Here is an 18353-nt window from a genome sequence, read left to right on the forward strand (position 1 = left end):
TAAAGATCAAATTGGGCTGCATAAGGCCCTGAGACTGTTCAACACAGAGCAACATTATTTTATAGCTGCTCCAAGGTTTGAGCTTGGAGCAACTCTCTTCTTATAACGTGGCTTGCGTGGTTATTAACATGCTTGGCCAGTTAAATATAATGAATATAATGTGAGTAGTGGTGAGTAACTGATGAGAAAAAAAATAACTACCGGCAATTGCTGAAGAAGATTATATAACACAAAAGAAATAGCTCATCTTTTCTCTGAGCTTTAGCATGCCTGCATATGTTTCTAGAAAATGCGGTGCATAACAAAGCCCTATCTTTATTTAACTCCGGCATCAACCACGGGGGCAAATGTAAATAGGCTTTTAGATGATTAGTTTGTTTGAATCTGCTCGGATGACAATAATATGCTCATGCACATTGTAGTGGAGGAAGGAGGGATTCACGCATGCGCAAACGGACTCTCCGCCTGAGCTGGAGCAAAGTGACTGCTGGGAAACAAAAGGCAGTGAGCCGCGGCTGGGAAATGTCATCATTCATCTTAATGGAGGAAATAGTCTTCACCTAGTCAATACTGGCATTCTTGGAGGGTGAAATAAGAGCGAGGCTGTTGTTATTCTGCTGTTTCCGCGTGAACAGGACACCGAATCTGGCAACAGTAAGTGACTGGATCGGATTTGGAGAATCCACAGGTTCCTCCTCATCGCTTATTTATTTATTTATTATTTTTATTTTTTCCATTTGAAGAGGAAAACCTTCGCAGTGTTTGTTACCGGATGGGTCCGGACTGAGAGACACACGCTGTGTCACATCACGGACCTGCTTCTTGATTAATTTATCGTTGAAGACGGCCGAAGAAGTTAGTTCATGCTTTGAGGGTAACAGACCTCCGACTGAACACCTGACTTGTGAACTGAACGCGTTATGCAGAACTGGAAAACATTTGTTTTTTGAGCTTTTCTACGCATTTTTGGAGCTGACATTTCCGTGACGAGGGAAGTTATCCGCGCTGCTGTCTGCCGAGGAGAGGTGCTGTCCGTGGTCCTGAAGTCTTCTCGACAGCTGTCACTTGAGCCCAGACTGGACTTGAAGGAAACTTATTGACAGCAGGAGTCCCAGAGACTGTGTCCACCAGCAGCTCCACACAGAGCTGAATATGGTAACTCAGTACAAACTTTTCCCAAAAACTTTGGTATTTTTGACTTTTGCCGGTAAGTATTTCTCTGTAACCAACTGAGCTTCTTTCACCCTGGTTGTTGCACTTCTCATTTGATTAGATTGTATATTGACTGAGTTTGGATGCACTGAGGATTTTTCCCATGGGTGGAGCTCTAAAGGTGACACGTGGTCAGCCCCCACGTGGTCTGACAGGCCTACATCCACCCCCATCAAAACAAACTTTACATTGAAAGTAATTTTAATAATTCATGCACATCTAAGCAGACCCTTGAGAACACTTTTATGATTAATTTTGTATGTTTTCTACCATGTGATTTCCTTTTGTGACAATTGAAAATGCTGAAATGTGTCTACTCTTGATTTTCTCTGACCAAGATGCTTAGGCTTTGGATTTCATAGATTGCAAACTGCACTGAAGAGTTAAATGTGAAACAACGTAACCGACTGGAAAAGCCCAATCTAAGATTGGTACGATGACAGTGGATAAGTGAAATGAGTAACATGACTATCAGTACATTTAGAGTTTATTTCCAACTAATAGTTTAAATCTTAGGGACATCTCTCTCTCTCTCTCTCTCTCTCTCTCTCTCTCTCTCTCTCTCTCTCTCTCTCTCTCTCTCTCTCTCTTTTTCTTGTCTTGCACACATTTCACTCATAGTATTCCTCTGTCCCCCTCCTCTGAAAATTCTTTGGATCCTTGCAGCAATATTCATAGGCCTTGGAAGTGGCTTGTAAACTTTCCATCTGGCAGCGAAGTCAAAGCCCATTTTCAGAGCAGCCCCAGTAACACATGCACTGTGCAGCTCTGCTCTCTGTTGTCAGCATTAAGTGAAATAAATAGACCCCTTGAACAGAGGACATTGGGGTTAAGCTCTTCATCCTTTTTTCTTTCCTCTGTTCTCTGGTTTTCCTTGTCACTGTCTCTCTGTTTCCTTACGTGTGTTTGCATGAGGCCTCAGTATAAAAAAAAAGATGAGATAGAATCAATGTTGTCACTGTGTGCTTTGGGGGGCTTTGGGTTACATAAGAACACTGGGTCAAACACTGCAACAGTCAAATGCAAGAAGTCAGTCTTTGACTTCATAATCCCCTAAACCATTTCCCAGCTTTCCTCCCCCCTCTGCATTCTGTCAGCTGAAATGCATGTGTTTTCCAATCAATTCTGCCTTAGCTTGCTCTCAGTGCTTACTGTCTACATAAACACAGAGACTGTAATTGTGTAGGAGGATCCGATACAGACCAGATCTGTTTGCCTCCCTATCCATTTAGTGCTCCCTCTGCCAGCCAATACTAATGGGCTAAGTCATCATTAGTGCTTTCTAGTCTGGATGGTCTTTGCTATCAGTACTGAGACTCAAGTATCCAGCGCTCACATACCTGCAAAACTGACTTGGTGTCTTTTTAACACAGATTTTGGCTCAATGTTGGATTCAGAACAAGTACAAGACCTCAGCAAAATGGGGTCATGAGTTCTTTATTACAAATCAAAAGGGTCCTTGTCAAAGTGCCAACAAGGTTGTATCCATTCAGTAATTGAAGAGAGGCTGAAAAGTGTATCACAACTGTGGTAGCTCACAGCAACTCTGCAGGACAATTTTGTAGCTGCTTTCTTTTAAAACCATGTCTCCTGTGAAATGCTCTTATATTCACACTGGGCCCACTCCCAGGGAGCATGTGTGGTTCAGTGATGAGTGTTCTTAAAGGGCTCTCTGAGGAGATAAAAAGAGAAATACTGCTGTGTCAGAATTATGGCTGCCAACCTTTTACTGTTTCAGCCCTCAAAGAAAGACTCGGACCACCTACCTGGTCTCTGATGTGTCTAAACATCACAGTGCAGCTAAAAAAAAAAAAAAGCGAGGAAACCAAATTTTATCAGCATGCAAAATCATGAGTCTTCAGAATCAGCAGTTCCCCAGCTCTGCCTGAGATTCAGAAAGCAAAATGTTTTAATTTTTTTTTTTTTTTCTTTTTCCAAATTGTAAAAATCTTACTTTGACAGCTTCAAAGCAGGAGAAACCTTGGGCATGTCAGTGTAGAAGATAGCCTTAAATAGGCTTAAATATCCAGCTGCAATAACATTTTTTAATGTTTGGTGCAGAGAGACTTCAAACTATTTTGATTACCGTTTTCGTGCCCTTCCAGTTCAGCTGAGCAGGCCAGTATGTGTCGACGTCCCGTCAGATACGGAAGCAGTTCTGGGGAACTCCATGAAGTTGACCTGCATTTCCTGCATGAAGAGGGAAGAGGTCACAGCAAAGACCCGTGTGGATTGGTACTTCACGCCGAATACAGAAGAAAATGGCGAGCTGAATAGAACTCATGTAGGTTCCTGCTACATTAGTCTTTGTAGGTGCTAGATTTGTTAGCACTAGTGTAAATGTGCGCATCTCTGTCTTTTTTTTTTCTTCTTCTTCTTTTGCCTGTAGATATACGTGTTCGAAGACTTCGTTGCAAAGCCCCTGGATGGACCATTTAAAGACCGTCTTACATGGAATGGTAGCCAGGACTTGCAAGATGTCTCCATTCGAGTCCTGAATGTCACATTTAATGACAGTGGTTTCTATCAATGCCATATTCTTCGTGAATTTAAGTTTGGCTTCTTCGAGCCCTCGTTCTTTGTTGAGAAGAACATCACACTGACGGTGAAAGAGAAAGGTGAGGATGATTTTAACCTTTTTATAATGCCTTTTTTTTTTCTTTTTGGTTGAAGTTCTGTTATTTTATTTTTTTATTTTTTTTTGATAGTGTCAGATACAGCAAAGCCACCTTATGGCTTTTTGCATAAAGAAAAAAAAAAGAAAACATGGAGGAAAAACTCAATGAAACATCAATTTTAAGAGGAAGAAACCCCCAGCAGATCTGCTTCAGCTAGCTGACATCAGACAGCAGCCTAACAGGTAGACTTGATTCTGAATCTGTAGCCGTTTATCTTCAGTAGTGGTCCAGCGCTAACTGCAGGCTTTACTTTGCGGGAATGATTTACGAATGATGTTAATAATACAGTATAAACTGTGTTTAAGCCTCTTGAAGTAATACTGGGAGCCAGCTCACGGCATTTTGATATGATAGGATCCTGTTTGTGAAAAGCTTTATTTGTTATGAGAAAACATTTTTATTCTGTGTTAGATTTTACAGGAAGCAAATGAAGAGAAACCACTAATACTATTATACATTTTTGGTTCAGTAAAAACAATTACTCAATCAGCTATAGTTCTTTTGTTTAGTATTTTGTTCATCCAGCTAATAATAAGTATAGTGTAAATTTTTCTGGCATATTTTATAATATCTGAAACCGTTTCCTCAAAACTGAGTTAGATATATTCAGAGATTTTCAAATCGGTTGTATTTGGATCGCGCCTTTACTTTGCAGTACTGAGAACCACCTGCCTCTGTGTAATGTTGACTATTGCTTCCTGATCGTTTGATGTTGCATAAAATGTTTATCAGACTGCAATAAGTTCTTTTTTCAATTTATTGAGTATTTCCGCTGCACTGTTTTCACTGAGTGATGCATCAGTGTGACGACGGTGTGCCACTAACAACACCGCTCTCCTTCCCCCCTCTTTATGGTGTGATTGTGCCGGTGTAAGAGGAATAATTTCTGTTTTGTTTTGTCTGCCTTTATCGTCCATCAAAGCTTTCTTCTGTTGTCAATGAAGGGGTTAATTCAATCCAGCTACTTTGCTATCTATTGTACGGGGTAATGTATTCTGCTTCCTGAATGCTTGCCTTGCTGAATGCGTCATGTTCCACCTTGATCGAATATACAACAAGACATGTATATTTGGAATGACTTGCCTCATTTATTTAATTTCATTTTCTAGAAGCCTGCATTTGGTGTATAGTTGACTGTTAGAGGCATCTAAAGATAGGTCAGTCATATTCCAGAGTTTGATTTGTATCCAGATAAAAGGAGTGGAAATTGAATGTAGCTATCCTTTGAGGTGCAGCTTAAAAAAATTAAATAAATCAATGGTTTAATTATTTCCTGTATTTAAAAGCCTCTCTTTCATATTTCTCACAACATTTGTATTGAATTCCAGAAAGCCTTCAGACAGGGGTCTGGACATTACAGCTAAGTGTTACGTTACAGTGAAGATGTGAACAGCAATGGAATGGATTAGCTGCAAAGCGGCATACAGTATCTGTGCTTTCCCATCTTGGGGATTATGTTACTCTAATAGCCTCGATTTTCCAGGGACTGCTAATTCAAATCTGAGCGCTCTCTGTTCAGCAGGCTTTCTGGAACTGGGTACACATGTGTTGACACAGTGGTTGACAGTAGCCCATAATCATATTGATGTGGTTGAATTCACATTTTTACAAACAATCGTCAGATGCCTTCGTGTATATTGAAACAGCCCCTGCTGCTGATCGAGGTCATGACCAGTCCTTTGGTAAAATCCATTAATATTCTTAGTTCCTTCCAAAAAGAGGAAAAAAAACTGTCTTTGAATGATATTTATGGAGTGGGGTATTGTTCCTCATCACATATGTTACCTTTGAAAACATTCATTTACTCTTGAATGCACAAAAAGAGAACTGCAAAAACTGACAAGTATTAAGACGGGCATATGATTATTGTTGTCAACAGACTTGAGAAAAATGTGAAGCTATTACTGAAATAGTAAAATTAAATGACCTGATTTTAATTAGCTTCATACTTGTATACACAAAGCCAAAATGTGAGCCGGATATGCTCTAACTGTTCTAAAAGCCGTTTCCTGCACTGAAAACCACTGTGACTTTACATACTCATCTTATTTCTAATGGAAAGCTACCCTGTGGAGATTATTTCATTAAGAAAGAAATGCACTGAATTCATGTTATGCTTGCACAACAATTGTGAATCCACAGGGATTCTGCAAGAAAGGAAAAGAAAAAAAAAACTGTTCCTATCAAGTTTGTGTACAAATATAATCTTAGTATAATGTATGTTTAATGTCTAATGAGTTTTTTTTGTACTTGTTGGTTTGAAACATGGAACGCACACCTAATTAAGAGACACATGTCCCCAGGGTAGCTTTAACTCATGAGGCTTGGTTTTCATAATACCCAGGGTGCCATTTGTTGGAGCCGATGAGGGAGATATACGAACTCCTCTTACCTCAGACGTTGATTATATCGTATCTCCGTTTAAGAGTGATTTAAAGTTCCTTCACCGTCAGTTTAGACATAAAAGTCAAATAAATGAAAACAGTGGTGCCAGCTCAGCCTCTGACACATTTCCAGTGACACTAACCTAAATTGAGAGACTGAAATGTGCTTTGTTCTGTGTGAAGTGAACATTTTCCTTTCCACACTGTGAACCTCCTGTTTATTTACAGTCGAAGATTGTAAATGTCCACTGGAATGTGTCACAATAGCCAGGACTGTAGGACGCCTGTTCAGAGGTCATGTATGACTTTTTGACTTGTTGCACTGATGGCTTTATTGAAAGCTGCAATGTGTCTTTAATCGAATAGAAACTCATCAAAAGCTAAATGAAATATGGCATGCTGGGAAATCATGTGTATGTACCATCCTCACTCTCCATCCTCTCATTTTGTCACAAATTGCACCCTGATTGTACCACAAATGTTCTGTAAGCAACATAGTCTGTGCCTTAAACAGGACACTCAGCTGAAAACATGACTTTATTTTCCTGCACTGTTATGAGCACACGTGCTGAGTTTCGACCCTTTTATTAAAGGAAGTGAACATAGACTGAAATTGGAGAACTACTACCATCTTTGTCATGAAGAATCCTTTCTTAAACCTTCCAATGAAGTCTCCCCCTCCTCGTTTTTCTTCTACAAAAAAGGAAAAAAAAATCCAGAGGAAAGATACTTTCTGAATAATTCATGTCCCTCGCTGCTGTTTGTGCTCCACAGCCACTCAGGACACCGCGGCAATCTACTCGGAGATCATGATGTATGTGCTGCTGGTGTTCTTGACCTTCTGGCTGTTGGTAGAAATGGTCTACTGCTACAGGAAGATCTCCAAGTCCGATGAGCAGGCGCAGGACACAGCGTGAGTCTCTCTCTCTCTCTCTCTCTCTCTCTCACACACACACACACCGAGTGAGAAGGCAGCTGAGTAGTAAATGGAATGTTTGTCCTGAACACATTTTTTTGGGTGGTGCCATGTCCAGATGTATATCTGTCCCATCTATTTCTCTCTCTCTTTTTTTGTATGGTGGGAAATGCAGAAATGCAGTGTTTCCATATTCAGACCAAAAGTCAGAAAGTGTGTGAAAAAGTTTCGCGGGTTTGTTTGTTTTGTTTTGTTTTTTCTTTTTGGTTTATTATATAATAGTAATTTAACATCCCAGGAAAGAGATTTAGGAGGTAGTCAGGAAGTGAGTGGGACACAGAGAGAGAGAGAGAGGAAGAAAGAATGAGTCAGACAGGCAAACAGGCAGACAGACTGAAAGGTAATTGAGTCTGCACTGCATCAGTTTGTAACCCTCCTGCAACAGTAATCTGTCTTTTCACTTGGACTGCCTGACAGGCCTGAATAATTCTAAGCACTGCTGACTGCTCTTTTTTCAACACCTCCTTTTTACATCTGCCGTGGATTTTCAGCCCCATCAGAAAACTGACTTTTTGTGTCACCTTGTCAGTGCTGTCAAAGACCCAGCGCACTTGTATGTAGTCAGCTCCCACTGGATTTCCATGCTGTTGAATAAACCGGGCAACCCACGCTGACAACTTTTGTACATGGAAATTTATGTTGCAAAGAGAGCAACCACATATAATACACAGCATATGAGCCGATCAAGTCACCGGTGTTTTGCAAGGAGTTAATCTGGATCACAAGTCTGACACATAAAGCCTATATATATAATGCATCTCAGATTCCACGTTTTTTGGAGGAATACAGGGGCTTTTTATTGTGTCTTTCTTTATTGAATACACTGATTTTGAACCGGCCCATTGGGATGACACTGCAAATTATAAATGAACTAAAAAAAAACTTAAAATCCTTCTTAGCATTAAATCTTTTACCGTTGGAAAGCCTGAATGTTTCTTGTTCGGATGTTTCCACGTTTGCAGGGAAGCATGCATTTGTAGGATGAGCAGCGGAGCTGAGTCCCTGAGAACAGCAAAGAAAAGCAAAGTTATTTGACGTAGGCAGAGACGATGTCACCATGTTTCATTTTTAATTGCGTTTGCAATCCATCTTTGCCCTCGACAGCGAGATGAAGGTGATCATCAAGTGATCGAGTGTGTGTAACACTGTAAAACTGATCAGTTCCCGCTGCTAAAACAGTTAATGGGTCGTGGCCGACTGATGGCCGTTATTGACCTGGTGACCTGTATGATGACCTGCAAGACCCCCCACCCCCACCCCCACCCCCACCCCCACCCCTACCCCTCCACTCCAGTCAGGCCTGTATTTTCTCACAGGGAGCTCAGTGAATGTGTACCGTAAGTCTCACATTTCGAGATGACCTCTTTTTGATCCTTTCGTGGTTCAGATCACATTCGTTTTGTTACTGGAGCTAAAAAATTTTAAAACAGCAGTAACAGAAAAAGCGATAACCTGTCAGAGAGTTGAATGAAGCTATATTTGAAATTTGCTGACGGTCGCTAAACTAGTTTCTCTTAGATATGTTGCTCTTTCTGTGAAACTGGATAGGGAGACCATTTTGTGCAGGTTTTGAGGTTTCCAACGAGCTGAGAATTCGCTAATAAATGCTGAATGAAAGTGTCAAGTCTTCATGACGCGAACGCCACACACTTTCTTCCCACCACTCACATGACTGTCGTGCTTTTTTTTTTTTTTTTTTAATCTTGTAAAATTCATTCACAGTTGAGAAGCTCTCATTAATCAGGGAAGAGTGTGTTCACAAAAGCGTAGTGATAAAATGAAGAAAATTCACTCACGTAGTGCGATCTTTAATCACAACCACACTGTACTGTAATAGAACGGACTTGAGAGGGAAATACCACAGGGGGAGGATCAGGCCATCCCCATAAACCGTGAATTTCTTTGTATCGCCTTTATTCTTAAGCTTCTTGCTTTAGTTATATTTTAATTTAATTTTCAATTCCAAATATTTTTCACATTACACGAATGTTTTTGATTGTGTTGGGATCCATTAATAGTAAAAAGCAAAACTCCTCTTATATTTTTATTTTTAAATATTTTGTGAGTCTTGTTTTCATAATAATTTTCTGTCAAAATTAAGAAAAAAAAAACTTGCACTACCTGAAGGGTTCTTCCCGAGTCCCGCAGTGTGTGGGTGAAACCCGCAGCACACTCTGAAAGCCACTGTGTTTTGACGCTCCGGTTTTTCTACCCATCTGCCCACAGGACAAACTACCTAGCCATTCCCTCCGAGCAGAAAGACAATCCAGCCCCTTCGGCTGCTGAATAAAGCGGTTGTCGCCGACACGGTATTTCACACGAGATTTCCTTAAACCCGATCGTGATCAGTGAACTCATCCCCTCCTCTGTTGGTTCCTCTTGTGTTGGTGGTGGAGTCCCGTTGCGTCAGCACCCTCCGTGTCTCCTCTCGTCCTCTCCACGGTGACTCTCATTCCAGATTGAAATTGTCACCAAATCACAAATCATCCATTTGTGCTCATCCTCCATCCAACCTGCTCCACTCTAAAGCCATTTTCCAAGAGAAATGTTTTATCTTTGATGGATTTTAAGCAGCGAGGAATTCAAATGTATTTGTATTAGATAGTTTGAAATATATACTGTAAATCCTCTCATGTCAATAAGAGGGACCATGTTTTCTGCTCTCCTTAGGTATTGACCAATCACGATGGGATGTCAGTGTCAGGCATACGTCTCACCACCTCAACAGTGCCACTAAGAAGGTGTCGTTACTCCCAGGGAATCTTGGGAATCCTGCCAACACACCTCCCCTGTGTATTGACTGTGTCTTGTGAGAAGTCAGTCAGAAAATGTCTGTGCTCAGTTTTTCTCCTCTTTCTCCTCTTGTGTCTTTGTTTTTGTTTTGTTTTTTCCCTGAGTTTTTTTTAACCTCTGTGCCAGGCATCTGTGATGGAGCGCTTTCACAACCACAACAGGGTGGAGATGAAATGTGTCGGCGTCCTCAGTTATCACAACACACACACCACGCTTCACTGTGTAGACTTAACGTTCTCTTTGTAGCTAGTAGTGCCTCTGTGATTTAGAACAAGCAGGTTTAGTCTAAGAAGAAATCTATCCCTCTCTGGTCTACATGTTTACTCATGTATTCAATTTGTACAGTTGAAGTAATAGTACATTTCTGTTTTTGGTTTCTTACAATTTTATAAAAATCTTTTTGGGTCACAGTTTAATTTGTATTTGTAAGGAGTTTTTTTTTTTTTTTTTTTTTTTTTTTTTAATGAAATGGATTTAGCAGCTTTTATACTGTGTGGATGTGCATTTATCCCTGGTTTGCTGGGAGCAGAAAGCAATGAAAATCAAGATGCATCTAAAAAAAAAAAAATCACAATTTCATTCCAGTAGTAAAACTTGTATATATTTTCATTGCATATGACATAAAATCACATAATTCTTGTGATTCTTTATCATTTTAGTTCTGAAATCATGAAGTTAAAACAGTTTGTTTAGTGGTTCTCATAGCAAATCGTGGTTGAACTAACGGAGTGCCATTTCAGTGATGTTGTAATTTTCCGAGATGCACCTGTATGCTGTACACATATACTGATGATGCCGTATAAAGTCACACTGTTTCAGCTGATCGGAGGTCGTCATATACTGCCCTCTGTTTGAATCCTTCATCTATTTAAAATGCTGATGTTGAAGTACAATCAGTAGGAGTCTTTTCAAGCTTTGACTATCGCTGATAATCCTCAATAACATTGCTGTTGAGACTAATTGTGTGCCTCTTTCTATATCGCAAACAATGATTTCTATATAGTTATTAAAACATACAATGCTGAACGTCAATACCAGATATAATATATCATGTGCGAGTGTTCTGCTTTTAAACTATTAAATACAAAGCATTTCACAGCCTGTGTTGAAGCTCGTTTGTTGTTTACTGGAAACCTATTCTAGTACTTTGGTCTAATTGCTCCGATAGCAGAGCAACTATTCAATTGGATGAATTTAGACTTTAACTTAACTGGGATTGTGAGAGAAAAATAGACTATTGACTGTCAGCAGCTTCTGCGCCTTATGCTCATCCTATTATCTGTGAGTCTGGTGGTGTTGAAAGGAAGAGAGCCGGCTTTAAATCAGCCACAATGCGCACCTCTGGAGTCTCCGGTTCTCATTAATGCTACAGAAAAGTGGCTGACACAAGGACTGCTGATTACTTTCTACTCGATGTAAATTCTTAGCTTTAATTGCGCTGAGGAGTTTTATTCAGAGGGAGCAGAGATATGCGAGAACGGAGAGGCCGTGGAAGACAAAGAAGGACGGCAGGTGCTGCTGAAGAGGAAGAGATGAAGACTGGCAGCTACAGAGGGATGCGATGCACGTTGCTCTTTTAGCTAACCGTGACCCACAGCAGTGACAGATATGGCAGCAGCTGTTGTTATAGCAACCCAGGCATGCCTGTAGCACAGCAGATTGCCTGGCAAAGATATTACCATATGATACTGAAGGCGGCTTCATTTATGTGGGACCATAAAAAATGTAGAGTGCTTTACGGTTTGCTGTGAGCGAAACATACAGGACGCTCCACTCGCCGATCACTCGTGCCTCCAAGAAGAACCTTGATTGCAGAGCTGAAGGAATGCCACCACAAACCAAGGTCAGACGTATTGTCTGCTGAATGGTAAATAGGTAATGTAAGCGGCGCAGCTGTTATCCATACATCAACTTCACATAAATTGGTTATTGATTGCTTGGCGTATCCCATGAACTCTACAACAATATGGTATTAGAGCTTTCACACACATCGTGAAAGTGGCATTCTGAAACCCTCCCCCTCTCCCTTTCTCCTTCTCCTTCTCTCCCTGCCTCTCTGTGTCTCTCCCCTCTCCTGCTCTATTGTTACGACGTGTCTCCCTGAGGATACAACCCAGTAATACGGCCCACATTCTACTAAAATACGTTTCAATTAAACCACCGGGCCGCGGCTGCCTGAGCGCTCTGGTAAGCATTTTGTGCCACGTCAAACCAGGAATAAGGGCTATAAACCCTTTTGATTTGGAGTGAGTTTATGTTGCTCAAAGCTGAAAATAGCTCATGAAATAAATTACTACTGATGACAGGCGGGGTGGGGATGGGGGGATGGGGGGTGGTCTCCTGGCTTACTGGTGGTCTCTACTCACAGCAGTCCATTTTTGCCTATGACTTGTTTATTTTAAAGTTGCCTAAAGTGGTTATTAGTGAAAAAAGTGAATTTCCATCCAGGATTCATCAAATGTTGACTTTAAATCATTAGTCATTCAATCTGAGCCTCAAAAAGCTTATTTATCTAGGAAGGGTCTTTGTCTCCCCCTAGTGTAAAGCATATTGTGTCATCAAATATTGACATGTAATCAAAGCAAAGCCATGAGGGTCAGTCTTTTCTGTTTACAAGTCGACTGCTGCTCCCTGCTAAAACCAAAACAAAACAGAGCACAGCTTCAGGGTTCAGGGGGATGATTAGAGTTATTTCCAGTCTCCAAGTCACAAATGACACTCATATTTGATAGCTGATTCATGTATTTACGGCATGATTGATTGATTGTTTTTGTCTGGGTCAGAAATCCGTGGCTGTGACATGAGTGTTGATACATCGTGTTGTCAGACACCACCGTCACCCAGAAACACAAGCTATCGATTGCTGATCAATAGTCACTTGGCTGGATGTGACTTCTGTCTCTTTTAGCATTGAATAGTCATGACAGATGGGGGCATATTGAGTGAGTAAAGTGAGTAATTGTTATGCCTTGGTATTTTTTTCTTCTGATTTCTAACGAGGATAGGATGCAGGGAGCTGGTCTTCCTCTCCATCGCTCTTCCCTCATCTCCTCTCCTCCTGAAGGGTCGCCTATTCAGTCCAGTCTTGGGGGATTTTCAAAGCATTATACCACACTAGGCTGGAGTGGGAAAGGTGTTCCATGAGCAATTCTCCTACCTGCTGACTTCATTAAGATGCCGAGGATGAATGCACATATTTCAGAAAGTGGCTCAGAAATTGTACATTTGCTTCGCAGCGAGCTTTTACTGAGATAACCGATGGGCATCCCACTCATAATTATAAATCTTCACACATTTTATGCAGCACTCTTGAAGACCGAGAAGAGCTGTTGACTTTTCCTCAGAAAAAAAGCCCACACCTTATTAATTCATTTCTGGAATGTGCACAATGCAGATTGACTATAGGCTAACAGCCAAGTCGGAATGATACGAACGATATTTTTGGACTCTCTTTTCATTTATATAAATGATCAAACTGAAATCCAAAGCTGCAGAGAAAAGACACACTTGGAGCCAACCTGTTTTCTTTTTCTCAGGCAGTGTTGATAATAAATCAGCAATTATGAAACTCACCTTTGAAAACAAATTATGTGATGGAGGATAATGGCATGTTTGTTTTTTTGAACAGTAAGCCTATTTGGAAGAGGACCACATCCCTGCACAATGGTGCTTTATCTTGACTGAAGATAAACGTCTTTGCAGATGCATTACATTAAACATCAATAACTGATTTTGCAGTCATTTACAGCCGAGGATTTGCTCATCTCTCCAAAATAATATCAAATATGTTCCAGGGCACCTTTAAAGAAATTTGATAAAAATAAAACGCCTTCTCGTTTTCTTGCCCAGAAAAAGCAACTTTCATTAGGTATCTGCCTGGTAAATAAATGACTAGAGCCAGCAGCTATCTGACTAAACCGGAGTTTAAAAGGAGCACTTGGCCTCCAACCTATATGAACAAGAAGCCTGTTAACAAGCGAGCTTCAGAGATTCTCACAGCAAAAACCTCGACAGCTTGTTTACTTCTAATGAGAGTCTTTATGATGGGATTTGCACTCACACGCGTGTGTGTGTGTGTGTGTGTGTGTGTGTGTGTGTGTGTGTGTGTGTGTGTGTGTGTGTGTGTGCGCACACACACGCAGACGCACATCAATAGCTGCCATGCAACATCCATGTGCATGTCAAAATTAGAAATAATTGAATTATAATAGGAAATTACAATTTCAATATACCGGTAATGGGGGAAAAAAAAATACATTTCAGTCAATGATTTCTGTGCTCATGATATGGAAGACACATGGACAAGGTGAAGACGGAGGATTAATCCTGACATTAAGAGAAAACTCACTCTCCCATCGGAACCCCGGCTGCTCCTGTCAAGCAGTGTTACTGTAAGGTCTCACATTATTGGCAAATCTAAATCGCCATGCACGTGGGATCTTTGACTTGTTTCTAATACTTTAAGCCATTACCATTAAATCACAATTCCAACAAGTGGTAAATAGACTTGAAAAGTGCTAACACACTTCATATGATCAGCCTCATTCACTTTTTCACTTGAAAGATCATTGAAATTAAACACTCCATGTTGGTCACTGCCCTGCAAGGCACTTTTACCCCTTTAAGAGCAACTCGGGGGGTTCAGTGGCCCAGCTTGCTCATGTGTCGAACAGGCCCCTTGGCCAACTAAACCCCAGCCGCCCCTGCATGTTGTGGAGCTGCACGAACATATGATGCATTATTCACAGCATTAAACATGCAAGCGGGATCAATTTAGTCATCCAATTAAAGAAAATGAGCATGTGTCCCAAAACATAAGAGCCATTATTTGAACCGTTGTTGATGATGTTACATTCGATGCCCTGTCAGCACTTGCCGTACTCCTGCTCCTCCGTACTGCACTAATTGGTAACATCAGCACGCTATTATTCGGTCAACATTTGATTAGAGAGTCTCCTGCCCCCTGACTTCACCGGGTCTCTTATTATGGGAAGGGAAACCTGCTGGCGCCACACACCGGTCTTGTGTTTATAGACTCTTTGTCAGCTGTTAAATTATACCTGCACAACTTTGCAGGACCCCAGGAGAACCCACCCACTTAAGTGAAGCATAATCTGACTTTGAACATCGAGCACAGTCCCCACGAATGAATTTTGAGTGTCTGTATAATTGTATCAACCTTGCCATTACACAGTTGTTATCATCCCCTTGTGGCGTCATTGGCATAAAAGAATGCAGGGAGGTGGATGTGTCTGACAAATAGAGAGCTTCTCCTGATGACTCGATGAGACACCTCCCTTCTCAGGAATATTCATTTACTGTCATGCAATCCATCAAAGCTCTTTTTTTAACACAATCCCTCCGCTGGGTGTTATAGTTTCCTCATCTCTTGTCTCCAGGTTCTTATTGTGAGGATATCTCACTTCCTGACAAACGTGTGACATTTGTAAAGCAACCGTCTTCAAACCTGCCACGCCTTTCCTCATCAGCTTTATTTGATCCCTCATCCAGCCATAAAGCTCCTCTGCGGTGTTTGATTCCTCATAATCAGTATAAAAAAAATGTCACGGCGCACTCAGAAATCCAGTGAGTCCATGTAGAATCAACAACAAATCACACGGAAGGCTGTTGCTGTTCGTTACAGCGTCTCCATCATCATTTCATGCGTCAATCAATCTCTGTCTCCGCTCCCCCCATCTGCTCTGTGCATTACAGAAAGCAGGTGCGCGCTTTACTTTCTCACAGTCTGAATGTCACGGGATGTTTGTTTTGCCACATAAATTTCCCAACTTTAGTGGTTTTTTTTTTTTTTTTTTTTTTTTTTTTTTTTTTGGGGGGGGGAGTTTTTAGTTTGTCTTTGCTTAATAAAAAAAAAAAATAAACAAAGAGTTCTCCTCAAAACCAAATTCATGAATTAAACAGCAGGAAACCTTTGGCCGTATACTCTAACCTTTCCTCCGCTCTCCTATCCATCATCCCATCCTCAGCTTCATTCACATGCATTTCAAACAAGAGGCATCTTTGATTAACCAGACAAAGAGGATGCCTTAAATAAAAACACCATTTACAAGTCAGGCTGGGAAGCGAGCAGTGACTGGGCCCTGCTCTCTGATTTGTGATGAGAGGATGTCGCTGGCCCGCAGCACAATGACGTTGCCGCTCTATTGTTAGTGAAATGAACACCTGGCTGCCAGAGAAGTGCTAAATCCACTGCTGTGTGTTCACACACACCTGAGGCCCGCCGCTCAGGCTGACACAAAGCAGAACATTACATTGCAGGCGGGCTGAATTCAAAGGTAACTGTGGCCGAGATGCAGGTTTTCATCCACTCAATCAACATCTGGTGGGTCAGCTGGATTTATCGCATGCCTGTTGCATGTTGCTAGATTAACTGTAACACCGTTTATGGGTGGGGAAGAGTCGTTAGCAAGGAAACATCACCTGATCTGATTATTCGATGGAGACAGAAATGAATTCAGCTGGTCTCCAAAGACTTACAATTATGGTGTGTGAGAACAAGCCTTTAAAACATAAAGGGACCTCTGACAAGATGGCAGCTTCATTACTTTTGAGCCGCAGCCAAAGAACCAGTTGGCCGATAACCAGGGTGTCATTTGCCCACACGCAGGTTCTACATATCCCCCCTTCTGCTGAAATATGCCGACCACAGAGAGCGCTGAAGTTGATCTCCCCTGAAAAGTAATCAAAGCTACTTCACCAGCAGGCAGGTTAGAAAAACATAAACTAACAGTCTTTAAAGATCAAATCAAAGCTGAGCTGTTGCCTGATCTCGTTGTAATCAAGAGGTAAATTACATGTGTTGACGAGGGCTCGTTTCAGGTCTTTTACTTTGATAAATGTTGTAGGGTTCAGTGGTTGCAAACAGGTGTTGTTTCATTTTGTGCATTGACACACAATTTTACACGAACTTCCAGACTTTTGTGTTTCGATGGATAGAATCATTATCATTTCCACACTTTCCTGACTGCTTTTCATTTCATTGTCTTTCATGTTTATCGCACACTCCACTCCACAAAAACACCCCGCTCCTGCTTTCATCACAAATCGCACCCTGCTGATATCCTTCTTGACACAACCAGAGAAAGAAGCGCTCCCCTGTGTACGATGAGTGATTATTCTAACCCCCAGGTTATAAACGCACATACTCCCTTCACCAAAGGCTGCTCAGAGGCATGATTCAGTCAAGGCAATCACTGGAAATTACATGTAACTTGTGTCATCCCACCACTGCAGCTGATAAAACTTATTTAATTTAGGCCTTTAGTTCCTCGGTTCAGTCTTGCCCAGTAGATTGAATCTGTGGAGGATAACGTTATACATGGATAGATGGAAATAATAGTTGCTCTTGCCCATTGTCATTTGATGCAGGGTCACAGACCCTTATCCCCGAGTCAAAATCAAAAGGTCCTCTGGGATCAGTTAGCACAAAGTTAGTGCATGAAGCAGATTTCTTTCCCTCAAGTTTACTCTTTTTAATAAAGCCTTATTATTTCCTGTGTGAGATGTTTACATATTTTGCTAAGTTGAGTCTCTGCACTTCGATTGCATGCTCACGCTTGTCTGGTTTGAGTGTGTGCATCCTCTGCAACTAATAATTTGGAAGAGGACTAATGAACAGATCCCATCAATTGCAAAGCACACAGCAGAGCCAGTTACCAAACTACTCCTCTGACATCCTGCAACAGTTCACAGCCAGTGGAGAGAGCTGACCAGGCCAAAGGTCAGCAATCTGGAGGAGCTGCTGGTGAGCGGCAAGAAGTTCTTTTATCTCAGTCAAGATAAACTGGGTGCCGAAGCAACTTTAATGACAAGACTTTAAAAACAAACAAAACAAAAAAACAAGTGAAAATCCAGAGAACTTGAAGTTTTTTATGCTTTAGCAGAGTTAAAAAATTTTATTTGCAAAAGGGATGCATATAGGGTCTTTTCTCCATCATCCATCGTGTATTAAGTGAAACAAAAACAAAATGTATTAAAGTCCATCTTGTAAGATAAATGGTCCAGTAGCTATTCCCGCCTCTTTCTTTTCATGACATTGCTTCCTCACACATTTTCTCAGATAATCTACATAATTAGTTTTTCTTTCATACATTTGGATTAGTCTCACAGCAGTTTACACTGTAATCCACACATTAAATGTAGTGCTGTCATGCGATCAAAAAAATTAATCAAATTAATTACAGAATTTGTAATTAATTAATCTAATTAATGGCATTTTAATCTCATATCTGCTTTAGGTCCCCAAGTGAAAAATTCAAATTCAGGGACGTTACAGAATTGTAGTGCAGG

General features: G+C 41.0%; 1 protein-coding gene across 2 annotated transcripts; it reads left to right on the forward strand.

The window, feature by feature from the left end:
* Positions 1 to 481: 481 nt before the first annotated feature.
* scn3b (sodium channel, voltage-gated, type III, beta) lies at positions 482 to 11471 on the forward strand. 2 transcript variants are annotated; one of them, XM_030108963.1, is made up of 6 exons: positions 482 to 1207; positions 3318 to 3496; positions 3602 to 3830; positions 7049 to 7187; positions 9477 to 9559; positions 9921 to 11470. In XM_030108963.1, the coding sequence occupies exons 1-5, from the start codon at positions 1153 to 1155 to the stop codon at positions 9538 to 9540; spliced, it is 666 nt and encodes a 221-aa protein (XP_029964823.1). In that variant the 5' UTR covers positions 482 to 1152; the 3' UTR covers positions 9541 to 9559; positions 9921 to 11470. The 2 variants fall into 2 exon arrangements, with proteins under 2 accessions (XP_029964823.1, XP_029964824.1); XM_030108964.1 differs by lacking the exon at positions 9477 to 9559 and having other exon boundaries at positions 9921 to 11471.
* Positions 11472 to 18353: the final 6882 nt, after the last annotated feature.

This window comes from Salarias fasciatus, chromosome 14, assembly GCF_902148845.1.
Source record: "Salarias fasciatus chromosome 14, fSalaFa1.1, whole genome shotgun sequence".
NCBI classification, from domain to species: Eukaryota; Metazoa; Chordata; class Actinopteri; order Blenniiformes; family Blenniidae; genus Salarias; species Salarias fasciatus.